Below are 14,416 nucleotides of genomic sequence, written 5' to 3' on the forward strand. Positions count from 1 at the left end.
CTAGGATTGAAGCATCAGAAATCATCAATGTTGTATACTTGTATGTATTCATGAAATATTCTTACAAAATTGGTAGAATACGTTGAGCAACCAACCCCGCACTGTATTCAACAGCGACTAAAAAAGAATATTGTATATTAGCGTGTACTTTGTGCATTCATGAAGATTCTTCCAAAATTGGTCGAATAAACTTGGATTGCAGAGATACTCTTCTGAGCTTGTCGTGCAGAGATACTCTTCTGAGCTTGTCGTGCAATGCCCTTCATTTTTCTGACAACCAGAGTCTACAGTCTTTCGCTTTTACCTCCTCAACATGACTACATCCAGTCTTTAGAGTTCTTGACAGAAACTATGAAAACCTAGCAGTTTGTATCCTCCATCGTTACACGGTCCTTTATCTCCTGTATCATCTTCAACACTTGCCACATTGCAGGCCTCTGCTCAGGCGACGTTCCACTGCAGATGCTAGCGACCTCTGTGAGCATTCCAAGCCCATTATGTTCGGCACCATCGTTATCCCTCATTGCTCTAACCCAATGCTGCATATCCGCTGGCACAAGGAAAGGATGTTGAGAAGGGGGTTTACCCGTAAGAAGCTCTAATAGAAGCACCCCAAAGGCATATACATCGGACTTGGGAGTGGCTCGGTGGCTAGAGTTGCGAGTCTCTGTGCTTTATAAGCTGCAGAGTCAGGGTCTTCAGTCGATGAAAAATCCGCAAGGAGGGCCAAACCATAGTCTGTGACACAAGCTTCAAAGTCCACGCCAAGAAGGACATTAGTCGACTTCAGATTGCCATGGATTAATCTCGAGGCTTGATGTATGTAGGCGAGACCATGGGCTACATCTTCAGCTATCTTTAAACATGACGTCCAGTGAAGAGGCTTCGCTCTCGTTGATTTCGAACCTGCAGAAATAGCAATATTCTATTCAGGAAATTATCATCAGAGATCAAATGCGACTAATTGGTTTACTTCCATCTTAACCAAGAAATTTAACGTAGATAATGTCAAGAGTTTTGGATTCCCATTCCCCCACAAGAAGGTATACATCTACTATGTATATTTGCGTTATGCAGTTCAAATGTTTAAACTCCCGTTAAATATATATATATATATATGTTTAGACTCGTGAAAAGAAGACGACAAACGAGTGGCCCGCGGTTAATTTTCTGACCAAAGCAATCAAATCCCAATTGAATACAACAACCTCGTATTTAGAAGAACATTTTAAATAATTCAACCCTTATACCCCAAAAAAAAAACACACACACATTAAATAGTCCAATCCCGTGATTGTCGGCAATGGAGAAGATCGATGCGTACAAGGAGAAATGACGCAAATGCCCTAGCCCGAAGGGCAGCCAAACGAAAAAAGAAAAGGGGGAAATATATATTCTCTCCAGATCGGCACCCGGAAAAGGTGTGTGAATCATAGATCGGATTCCACTTTCCACATCCTCGACCACTGCATCTACGGGATCCAATTTGCACATTGCACGCCACCATTCACCGAAAGCACCAAAACACGTCAATACTGGATTTCTAATTCCACAACTAGGCCCCACGAATTGCACCACTAACTCTTAACACCAGCCATTAGCTAATTAAGCTACTATTAGTACAGGATCAGTGAGTTAGCTCACCGGGAAACAAAGAGCATCATTGGTGTAGATTGGACTTACCGTGTATGAGGTTAAAGAGGCTGCCATTAGGTTGATAATCATAGATGACCAGCCTCTCGCCCTTTGCCTGGAAATAAGCTCTAACGGGCACCAAATTCGGATGCCGAAGCTCGCCCACCATTTCCATGTGATGCTCGAAGTCTTGACTGCTCGTTATTGCTGTTTTAACAGCATCCAGCCTCTTTACGGTCATTATGAGCTGACCATCCAACACCGCCTTGTACGTTGTTCCCACATTACCCCTACCGAGCAACTCCGCCGAAGCTCTCATCAACTGGTCAATTGTACACAGCTGCGGCTCCCCACAGCAGAACACCAAATTCCCACTCTTATGTGCTTCTTTTATCTTCTCTATTTTATTAGCCTTCTCACTCCCTTCCCTATTTTGCTCTATTTCTGTTTCGACAACTAAAGATGCGGGAGGAGGAGCACGTACATCTTTGGTTTCCAAAGACTCTTGACTTTCTGGGCTGTCTGGTCTTCTGGAACTGCTCCTTTTCCTAAACAATGCAATTGCGAACAGGATGGACGCAATGAGGACCGAGAAGGCAATGGTAAATCCCAGAATCAACGCAGTGTCCTTATGCTTCTTTCTAGTAGATGACTGCGAAGGAACGACCACGATTCCCTGCGATTCCGCGCTTTGCCCGAGCGGCGACGCGGAGGTGGAGGCATTGGGGGGACCGAAGAACGGGGAGCGAGAATTGCATGGGTTGTGAACGATCTCCCCGCAGAGACCCGGGTTCCCGGAAAACGAGGCCGGGCCAAATCGAAGGAGGGTGGGAGTCATGGGAACAGGCCCAGTGAAATTGTTGGCGGATACATTGAAGATACGGAGCGAGGACTGGTTGAAGGGGGGAAGGGTTCCGTTGAAGAAGTTGGAATCGAGGCGAAGAGAAACTAAGCGGTCGAGGAGAGTCAAACCAGGGGGGATGGAGCCGGAGAGGTTGTTGTGGGAGAGGGAGAGAGTGAGGAGGCGGTGGAGGAAGAGAAGGGAAGGAGGGAAAGAACCAGAGAAAGAGTTATGGTCGAGGAAGAGGGATTTGAGATTGAGGAGAGAGGAGAGGTCGGGGAGAGGACCAGAGAGGGAGTTGTTGCGGAGACTGAGGACACGGAGCTGGTCGAGACGAGACAAGGTGTCAGGAGGGAAGAAGCCACGGAGGCCGAAGTTCTGGAGGACGAAGCGAACGACTCTGCCATGGGCACACTTGACGCCCTGCCACTGACAGTAGTCGTAGCGCTCGTTGAGGGCGTAGAGGAGCTTGTTGTCCCGGTCGGCTTTGGATTTGAAGGAGAGGAGGGAAACGGCGTCGGAAGGGAGGAGCAAGTTGAGGGTGGAGGAGGCGGCGCTGGAAGAGGGAGATAGAAGGCAGAGGAAGGAGAAGAGGACAAGCAAGGGTGTGGGGAGGAAGGCATGGCAGGCCACAGCAGCTTGGGAGAGGAATCTTCATACAGAGACAATATAAGAAAGCCCCTCTGTGGCTTCTCACTCTCACTCTCGCTGCCCCGTGCGGTGTTTTTTTGTTTGTTGATTCAATTAGCCCAATGACAGTTAACATAACGAGAAATTGTGAAAAGAGTTTTTGAAAATTTTAAAATATTACTCATTTGTGGTAGTATAATTTTTTTTTATTTTTTCTCCAAAACAAATTAAAAAAATTTGTGTAATAGAATAGAAAAATTCCCTTAACTAAACGATTATAACCAGCGTCCATATACAACCGTATATCACTCCAACATTTAAATATTTTTAATTACTCTACAATAAACTTAGTGAGTGTAATATATTTTAAATTTGAGAATAAAAATGAAATTTTATATTTGAGAAGGGACATTTTTATCATTTTAATTTAACTTAAATATTAATATTATTATATTGTAAAATATTTAAAATGTTGGGTTGTTATCTTTATTTGATACTGTTAAATGAGTTATATGTGCAATTTTTTTTTTTATTCCAAGCCAAATCAACCAGTCATGTAATAATCGGCTCATTTTTGTTCTTCTTATTAATTAAGAGCACTTCGGCTAGAAATATATACGGTGTTGAGGAAGAGTACGAATTTTTTCTTATAAAAATTAAGTAAATTAATAAAAAAATATTTTAATAAATAACACTTTTTCCATTCCAAAATATAAACAATGTTTAAAAAAATTTGTATGGTAGTGCATATCAATAAAATCCTTATTTTTATAAAAATATATATTATTTTTTTTATTCCTAATCCTAATTATTAATACATTTGATGATGAGTGAAAAATACTGCATTTACACAAAAATTTAAGCTGATAAATACAAGGGGTCAAAATGAAAAAAAAAATTATGTGCTATAGATTGTTTATATTTGGAACTAAAATTAATTGAGGGGAAATATTTATATATTAAACAAGAGTAAGTATAATTTTCTAAATAAAAAGTGAACCAATTATTCATGTGTTTAATTGACATGCTATATGAAAAGTATATTTTTTAAATCTGAATTATTTAAATTCAAACCTTGAACTTTTATGCAAAACTTGGGTTGTAATAATGGACTAAGGTATAACAATATTTAGAAATATTTTGTTTAGAAACTTTTGATATTTTTAAATTAATAATGGTACAGAATGTCCATTGATTTTATCAAAAAGAACAAAAAAAATTTTAAATATTTGTACACCTTAATCCTTTAATAATTAACAAGAACAACAATAACGGTGGGGATGAAAAGGAATGAGAAAAATAGGACGAATGGAGTGGGAAGCAGCTGGCGGGGGATAGCAGAGAGGCACGTGAAGGGTGGCAGTCCCCTCTCTTTCAGGCTTCTTCAGAGCCATGCATGCATGCTGCAATGGACACACCCTGCATTAAGCTCTTTCCTTTTTCCCGCTGTTGACTAAGCCAGACGGTTATTGTTTCGTACGTCTTGATTTATACTCACTTCATTACAAAAAATATAAAATATTTTTTATTGAATCAAAATTATTAAACCTATGAGTTTAAATAAATTTATAACAAAAATATAATTTTAAATTATAAACTCATAAAAATTTAACTCTATTAATAAATAAAAAATAATTAATTAAAATATTTAATATGATAATAATTTAATTTAAATATATTTTAAATATAATTATTAAAATTAAATTTATCTACATGGATAGATTATCATACTCAGTGTAAAAAATTTTAAAATAAGGCAGCTTATTTTTAGTATTATTTCTTGTTTTTTAAATTAATATTAGTTTTTTATTTGAGTTTTATTTTTTTTTAAAGTAGATCCTATTGCTTCCATGATGAATTTTGCGTAATATATGTTTAACTCGTTTAATTTGTTCAAAAAATAACAAATTTAACGAGTTTAATTAAGTTTGCATTTAGTTTAAATTTATAAATGAGCTAATATTATTTTGTAAATTAGAAACATAAAAAAATAAATTTGATAAATGAACTCGCGAGTTAACTGAGTTTGCATTTAATCCAAATTTATGAGTAAGTTGATATAATTTTGTAAGTTATAAATGTAAAAATGTTAAACTTAGAGAGCCAACTCTAAAATTTGACAATAAAAAACTGAATCTTACTCTATATTTCTATATTTAATTTTATTAAATAGGATGTTTCACCCTAAAATAAATATAAAATAATTTATTTAATAGGAATATTTTTGAAAGAGAGAGAGATAATAATTACACCTTAAAAGGTTAAAAATATTTTATATTTTTGAACATCTAATCTCTTAAAAAATATAAAATATTTTTAAAGAGAATGAATACTTATTGTGCTATTTAACATACCATCCAACTTTGTACTATTGAAGCTATCAAACGCCTATCTTTCTCTACACGTTTTAAAACCAAAAACAAAAAAACAAAAACAAAAATTCCTGGACTCATTTTTCTTGATGAGCAGAGCAGAGCAGCCAACATGACATGAGTTGCATGGATGACTACTACATGCGGAACACCATTGATCAGTGAACTTCAAGGATCCGTTGTCTCGTCCACTCATTCATTAATAATCCCATTCTAATGGAATTTAGACCTCCAAGTATATGTGAATACCCACTTGCCCAGTCTTCAAAACAATCATAGTTTACGTCATTCTGCATCACAGCAGAAACATGTGCTTCTCTCATGGTCCCTCCAGTAATCATGATTCACGATCTCCACCACTTTTGACATTCGTCAGTATTTTATTTTTAACCATCACGTCTTTAATTCAGCGAGAACCAATCACCAATAAAAATGTGTAAAAAGGAAGCCACTTGCATTTCGTTGATCTTTGATCAGGTGGAAGATAGAATTTAGCATAAAGTCATTTAAGAAGGGTTTACCACGCAACGAGTTAAAAGTCCCGGCATAAATAAATAGATAAAAAAATAAAGGACATGAGAGATTGAACAAAAAGAAAGAGCCATATTGTGGGGCAAGAGACAAAAGAATGTCTCTGACTTTAAGCATTCGCTAATGTGAAAGACTAGATGAAAAATGGTGCTGTGAAAAGAGAATGCCCTCCCAATGCAAGAGTCGTGGTGTGTTGGTAACCAGCACTCACAATCTCAAAGCCTTGAAATCATCGTCATCCCCATATTGGAAATCTATGCTTTCGGGGAACGTGCGTGGCTTTAAATTGGCTCTACTATTCAGGGTTGATGAATGAGTCCAGGAAGCACTTAAATTATGTGCCTTCTATAATTGAACCCTTTATCACACGGAGGCCCACCACTTGTCTCTTTTATTCTCCCCTTTCACAGTTTCAAAGTGCAAGGACTCCACGTAGCCCATGTACATCATTCTAGCAGTCAATTTTAGGCTAAAGGCATTTTAATAAAGCCATCAACAATTCAAATTAAGGAAAGCTTTATTGTCTAAGAGCTTGGCGCTTTGGCGGAAGGCAAGAGGCCACAGTGTTATTGTGTTGGCAGTATTAGTGGACACAAAAAGGCAAGACTTCAATGATGACCAAATTGATCACTCAGAGAAATCTCTTGATGTCTAGCCATAATCTAGGTTTACCTGTTCCTTTTATTTATATTATAAATATAATTTGCTAGAATTGTAGATGTTTTTGTGTTAAAAGTTTTCTTAAACATATTATAGAAATCACTATAATTTTTAATATTCAAATCCTTATCTTATTGGAAAATAGAATTAGTGGTGTTAGAGTTGATAAAATTGTTGAAAAAATAAGTTTTTCTGATTGAATACATGTGTAAGCTACCAGCTATGCTAGTGGTATTTGGCTATTATGAAATAATGACATTGTTAATATTGATTATATTTATTCCAATATCCGATTGCTTCACTACAAGGTTAACATTTTAGCTACCAATGATTGCTACATGCTCCCCTGTGTTTATGTAACCCTATCCCTTATAATTGTGATCTCCTTTGGGATTCCATCATCTCTATAACACATAATACTATTAATCCCTAGCTCATTGTTGAGAATTTTAACTCTTATTTTTTTGCAATGATAAGTTTAGGGGAGACAACCTTAATTGGAGGTCTGTGAAACAATTTAGACATTGCATAAATTTGTCCAACCTATTCTAATTAAACTACCATGGTAAAAGATTTACTTTGAAAAAAGGTAAGATAAAAAAACAATTGGACTGGACCTTCTGTAACACTAATTGGAGACTTAAATTTCATCAGACTGACACTTTTCACCTTTTCAAATATGGTTCTGACCATTAACCAATTAGAATTCAACTTGATAAGAGGGATCATCAAGAGCGCCATTCTATACCTTTTCATTGCATTGCAGCTTAGATGTTTAAAGAATCTTTTCATCCTTTGGTTAAGGAGTCATGGATAACCTATGATTAGATTGAAGGAAGCATTTAAATTTACAACATCTGCTCCCATTTGGAACAAGGACAAAATAGGCAATATATCTTATAACAAGAAGAGAATTTTGCATCATTTAGAAGGTGTTGATAAGAATAGAAATTATAGAGATAATTATAATTTGGAAAAATCTCTTTTAAAAAGATTATAACCAAGCCTTTTTACAAGAAGAGTTAATTTAGTTTCAAAAATTTAGATGTAAGTAGTTAAAATGGGGTGATTAAAATACCAAATTTATCCATGCTACATCTGTTGTTAGATGAAAAATAGAATAGATTTTATCACTTAAAAATGAAAATGGTACTTGGGTTCAAGATCAAAACAAACTAAAAAGCATGGCTGCTTCCTATTTTGACAACCTCTTTAAGGAGGATATCTAAGCCAAACTTACACTTATTATCAAAAGAAGATTCTCACCTCTCTCATTCATCCAACTTCAATCTTTACATAAAGAAGTGACTGATAATGAAATCAAGAATGTCACTTTTAACATTATGACCTTTAAAGTTCCAAGTCTTGATGGTATAAATGAAGGTTTCATTCATACTTACTGGAACAACTTGAATCATAGGATTATCAAATATGTGAAAAAGGTTTTTAAAGAACCATAAACTATTGCGATGGTTAACAACACCTTCATCACTCTGATCCCAAAGAATGATTATCCTACTTACATGAAAGATTTTCATCCTATATCCCTTTGTAATGTTAGCTATAAAATTATCATCAAAATCCTCTCTAATCAACTTCATGCTTATATGAACCACTTAATTAGTGATAATCAATGCAGCTTCATACAGGGGCAACAGAGTAGTAATAATAACATAATTGCTCATAAAGTTATCCATTCCATGCAAAACAAAATGGGTAAAAAGGGTTTCATGGCTCTTAAGGTAGATCTTAAGAAGACTTCTAATAAACTACTCAGAACTTCATTAACAATACTCTTAAATCTATTTGGATAAATAATTACTTCAAAAAATTGATCTAGGCTACTATCTCTATTACATGCATGCGAGTCATTTGGAATGAAGAGCCATCTAAAAAATTCACACCTTCCCGTGGCATCAGGGAGATTCTCTTTCTCCTTATCTTTTTATGCTTTATATTAAATATTCAAGCCATTGCATTAATAATAGCATTGATAATAATGAATTGATGCCAATTAAACTAACAACTAATAAGCCTCCTATCTCTCACTTATTTTTTATTGACGATCTATTGCTTTTTGCAAAGCATTCTCTCTCTCAAACTATGGTCATGCAATAATGCTTTTATGAATTTTACAATGCCTCTAGGAAGAAGATAAACATTAATAAATCCAATTCTTCTGTTTGAATAATGCCAATGTTAACAGAGCTATGCCAATTAGTGTTGAGTTAAAGATTCCTCTCATAGGCAATCTTGGTAAATGCTTTAAAACTTCTATTACTCATGAAAATGCTTCTAAACTTACCTTTTCCCTTTTTCTTAATAAGATAAATGTATGACTGACAAATTGAAAAGGCTGCTATTTGAACATGGCGGGGAAATTTGTACTTATCAAATCTATTCTTTTCGCTCTTTCAACTATATCATGCAAACTCTGCTTTTACCTGACCTTTTTTTTGAATTGAAAAAAATTTCTAAAAATTTCCTTTGGGATTCGTTTGATGGTAATAAAAAACCTTATCTTTTTTCTTGGGATTGCATTACCATGGACAAAAAAGATAGAAGACTTGGCCTTAAAAAGCTTAAAAATCAAAATTTTACCTTCCCCATGAAGCTTTGTTGGGGCCTCATTACTAAATTTAATTGTCTTTAGGTGTAGATTTTACGTGATGAATACAAATGCAACAAAACCAAAATTTCGATGGTTGTCAAACCTAACACCTACTCCTATACTTGGAGTAATATATGCAAAGTTTTGGAATAAATTCATACTTCACGTTGGTTGAAAAGTTAGTAGAGGAGATCAAATATTTTTTGGTATGATAAATGGTCTTTGCTCCTAGACCCTCTTGTTAAATATGCGTTCTCTAATGCCAACTTTATTCTCCATGCTAAAGTCATTGACTTTTGCAATAACATAGGATGATGGAATATTAACCTCTTGTGTCACTGCCTTTACTTAGATATGATCAAACATATCTCACTTGTGTAACCTCCTGATCAATAGAGTGAAGAATGTGTTCTTTTTTATAGGCCTTCCTTTGATAATAACTTTTCCATCAAATCTGGCTACAAAGCTATGGAGACTTATAAGGATCAAAATTGCTCAAATATCTAGTTTAAAATTTGAAAGTGGCTTACATATGAAAAAATAGATTTTTTTTCTTTGGAAGGTTATTTGGAATCGCCTATAAAACAACCATTGCATATTATTGGTTATTGTCCCTAACAACATACTTGCCTCTTTAGTTGTAATTCCTTTGACTCTTCTATTCATATTTTAAGAGATTGTGAGGAAGTTAAAAAGGTTTGAAAAAAATTGGTTCACCCTACAAAAGTTTACACCTTTTTTTCTCTTAGTTTGCAAGACTGGATAATTTAAACACAAGAAGAACACCTGGAAGAGACTTTTTGCCCAAGCTTGTTGGAACATTTGAAAAGCTAGATGCAAGAAACTCTACTTTAAAGATAAGATCATGTACATCAATATTGCCTTCTTTAACACTCAATAGATTAATAATGACCCAAAACTTCTATTCAAATTCAATCAATTAAACAAAAGAGACACTAGATATGATGTCAAATGGAACTCACCTGAACTTAGATAGGTTAGACTTGATACTGATAGCTCTAATAACATTAATGGAACTACTGCTTATGAAGGCATATCAGAGATGATAAGGAAGATGATAAGGAAAATTCAATTGAAGAATTTTTCAAATATTTTTGTTATTATCCTAGCACAGCAACAGAGCTTATGAGAATTTTTGAAGGGCTTAACCTTTGCTAAAAAGAGAAATTATCCAAAGTTGACGTCTATTCAAATTTAAAGGAGGCGTTGTCACTCATTAGTCATAACTACTCAGGAAGTTATCCCTTATTTGATATTACCAAAAAAATAAAAGATCTTATTATGAGGGATTGGGTGATTACTTTTGATCACATTTGTGGAGAAATAAATAAACATGTTGATCTCTTATCTTACCAAACAACATGTGACAACTTTGATATTATGATTTTTGATGAACCTCCACATGATTGTAAAAGCCTCTTAATTTTAGATATTACTAGATCTTAGTTTTTCTACACAATTTGTTGTGACCATGTATTTTTAAAAAAAAAAAGGCAAAGACTTTGGGTACCTTTTTAAGATTGAAGCCTATATTTTTACCATCTGTGCTTCTACGCAACGGATTGGGCTTCATGAATCGAGATGAACCTTAATTAACAGCCGCCAAAAAGTAAACCTATTTAATGCTTCAGCCCAATTATAATTGTTTTGGGCTCAAATGTTTTTCAGTCTCATAAGTATAATGGAATAGGTCCATGGAGTGGTGGTTCCGCAGTGGGAGGAGTGTGTGGCCGTGTATATACTGAGTTGAAGTTGTATCAGACTTGGTTTATATTACGGTTTCTGATCCTGATGATACAGACGACTATAAAATGGAGAAGATGACTGGGAATCTTAGCAGGTACATGGTCTCATTCAGAGACAGCTCCGTGTTTGAGAAATATGCAATATTCTGAGATGGGGGTTACGTGAGAAATAGGACGGAGAACGAGAGGGAAAAGCGACTCGGGGCTTGTCATTAGTTGTGGAGTCGCTCGCTGCAGCTATGGTCTGTCTCCCTCTGCCTCAACGACCCCCGAAGCCTGCACTGTCCTTCTCCATTTCCATTCGTATTTTGGCTCCGTAATTAAATACTCTTATTTGCATATCAGGAATTAATCATGTCAAAATACCAACCAGTACCCGTGTCCGATGGTGACATTTAATAAAACCCATTTCAACCTTGTGACCTTTTTTAAATATACCAACCAAGCCTCCTATTGTCTCGCTTCGCCTTTGCTTCAATTCTCCCCAACACTTCTTTAAAATCAAAGCCTTCTTTTCTAGTTCCCTTTCAGAGTCTCTTCCGATCCTCTCCGCTAAAGAACAGAGACTCTGTTCTCAACCCCAAAACTACCATGAAGAACACCACCAATAACAACACCAAGCTCATCCTTCTCCACCCTTACATTCACAAGCAAGGAAGTTCCAATCGCCTGTGGCTTCTGGCTTTCATATCCCTCTTCACGGTCGCCTTCCTCCTCACCCTCATTTACACTCGAGAGTCGATCTCTCCGGCCCCTGCAAAACCCTCCATCGTCGCCACCTCTGTTTCTGGTATCAACAACGCCCCTTTACCGCCCACCGTCATCAACACGCTTCTCCACTACGCCTCCAAGTCCAATGACACCTACCACATGCCCTACTCGGACCTCAAGCCCATCTCCGACGTGCTTCGGAAATGCTCCTCGCCGTGTAATCTCCTCATATTCGGTCTCACCCACGAAACTCTGTTGTGGAAAGCCCTGAACCACAATGGCAGGACAGTGTTCATCGACGAGAACCGGTACTACGCGGCGTATATTGAAGAGAAGCATCCGGAAATCGACGCGTATGACGTGCAGTACACAACGAAGAGGCGCGACATGAAGGAGCTAATAGCCTCGGCGAAAGAGCAGGTGAGGAACGAGTGCAGGCCGGTGCAGAATCTGCTGTTCTCGGAATGCAAGTTAGGAATCAATGACCTTCCGAATCACGTGTACGACATGGATTGGGATGTGATATTGGTGGACGGACCGAGGGGGAACTGGCCGGACGCGCCGGGGAGGATGTCGGCTATATTCACCGCCGGCGTGCTGGCAAGGAGTAAGAAAGGGGGGAACCCAAAGACGCACGTGTTCGTGCACGATTTCTCCGGGGAGGATGAGAAGGTGTGCGGGAGGGAGTTTCTGTGCCCGGAGAATCTGGTGGAGGTCACTGGCAATTTGGGGCATTACGTGTTGGAAAGGATGGATGAGAACAGCGTCCGGTATTGTAAGAATCAGACGTCGTCCTCGTCGTCGTGACCATCTTGTTTTTCGGTTTCCTTCTCAGTAGATCGCCTTTCATTTCAAGTCCACGTTATCATCATGTATACTGCTAAAAGATATACTTATTTATGAATTATTTTCATTTTGCTACATACTCTTGGTCAGTGCTGGTGATTGTAAAATGAATTTTTTCCTCCCATTTCATTTTCTACCACTGTATGGAAACTATGCAATTTCTTTTATTTTTCGATGAATCCTAACTTTCAAATTCCAAGAGCAGGCTTTATAGTTACTTTCGATTTTATTAACCACGAACCAGGGGACAGTGAAACAGGTTAAGTAGTTTAATTAAATAGGGAAAGCGGGAAACAAAGACCTGTAAAGTAATGATCACACAGCAAAACAATTGGGTAAAAAATGGACTGAGTGAAATATTTAATTTGCAGGCTCTTGGGGAGAAAAATAAGCAATACGTATTTACAATATTAGGAAGATGATGAGCAGCTATATTAATCTATTGCCGGCAGGTTTCTTCTCCCCACTTCAAATTATGCATTTGGTGGTGCATTAGTTATGTAATCACTAACTAATGCTACGGCCCAGCTTTTAAATTCAATGTCAGTTCAGAGAAGTTGCAATTCTCTACCATAACCTATCTGCAAATATAAACTTTTCTTCTTTTATTAAACCTAATTCTCTTAGACAAACTATGATATTTGTCTAAGGTTACCTGCCACGGCTGGTACATGAATAGAGCGAAAGCTTCCAAGTCAACTTCATGTTTTCTTGACTTGGCTATATCCACTGCCTCGAGTTGTTTTACACTCCAACAAATGAGCGCAGTAGCAGAGCAATGGGCAGCTTGAAAGCCATCCGCTACCCACTGTTTTCCAAAATATATTTTATAACCTTTTTAATTCACTAGTGATATAGGTATCCTTCTATGGAACTGTATCTGCACCTTTGTTTCGTATCAAGTAAACTATTATAAGTTTTAATGTACAGTGTGTTAGAAATAAAATTTTAAATTTTAAAATTACTTTCAATGTTATGGAAATAATAAAATGAGGGAAAATATTAAAACAAAAAGTTTCATGTTAATTCATTAATCTCAACTTTAGAGGATTTAAATCCTAAAATTAAAATCTTAATCTCATCTCACATACAAACTAGGAATTAACCCTCAGATTTTTTAAATGCACTTTTAAATATTAAGAAAGTTTATTGTAATATTTATAAAATAGCGGAAATATTGAGTATAAATTAACAAAGATGTTAATATAGCTTATCCCCAATACAATTAACACAAACAGATTTCTTTATCAGGAAAAAAAACACAAACAGATTTTCCTTAAGCGCAAATTATCTAAACAACGCAATGTGATCTTCCCCCTTGGCATGGGTACCCTTTTTCAGTTTTCCTCTAACAACTTCTAAAATAAAGTACCCAAAATCAAAAGTTTAAATGAAACAGTTAAAAACACACACACACACAGATGCCATCTAAAAATAATAGAGAAAAATTATACCAACGACCCTTTCATTTGAAGTTTTCCAGATGCCAGCAAAAAATATCAAGATAACGCGGTTCGAGATACTACAGGGTGCTGACAGGGTGCTCAAGAATTTTTAAATCATCGAAACATCAATATAATACTCATAACAGATCTGATTGTTCATAAATCAAGGAAGTAAAACTTTGTCAATATATATGTGCAAAGTACGCTGACAATAGGCATAGCTCTCGGCTTGAAGTTTGTTGGGGAAGGGTAAAATGAAGTATAAAGGATTCAAGTGCTCGCTCATCGGGGCGAGCCAGCTGAGGCAATCAACCTACTTATTTGAGAGCCTCTACTTTTCATCCTTGCAAAAATGTCATCCAATATAC

At 36.4% G+C, this 14,416-nt stretch overlaps 2 protein-coding genes across 2 annotated transcripts; one reads left to right on the top strand and one right to left on the bottom strand.

The window, feature by feature from the left end:
* Positions 1-19: 19 nt before the first annotated feature.
* Positions 20-3,197, bottom strand: LOC129322838 (probable inactive receptor kinase At5g67200). The gene is given in 4 exon segments (XM_054969267.1): positions 20-670; positions 673-906; positions 1,684-3,013; positions 3,016-3,197. Coding segments are annotated over 4 exon segments (1,959 nt in total). The 5' UTR covers positions 3,100-3,197; the 3' UTR covers positions 20-359.
* Positions 3,198-11,491: 8,294 nt separating this feature from the next.
* On the top strand, positions 11,492-12,770 carry LOC129323033 (protein IRX15-LIKE). The gene has a single exon (XM_054969571.1). The coding sequence runs from the start codon at positions 11,638-11,640 to the stop codon at positions 12,562-12,564; it is 927 nt and encodes a 308-aa protein (XP_054825546.1). The 5' UTR covers positions 11,492-11,637; the 3' UTR covers positions 12,565-12,770.
* The last annotated feature ends 1,646 nt before the right edge of the window (positions 12,771-14,416 follow it).

Source organism: Prosopis cineraria, unplaced genomic scaffold (assembly GCF_029017545.1).
Source record: "Prosopis cineraria cultivar Desert tree isolate PC_DT_omini unplaced genomic scaffold, ASM2901754v1 PC10, whole genome shotgun sequence".
NCBI lineage: Eukaryota > Viridiplantae > Streptophyta > Magnoliopsida > Fabales > Fabaceae > Prosopis > Prosopis cineraria.

What these genes read in the sequence shown, in the direction of transcription:
- LOC129323033 (XM_054969571.1), top strand. Translation starts at nt 11,638, where the DNA reads ATGAAGAACACCACCAATAACAACACCAAGCTCATCCTTCTCCACCCT.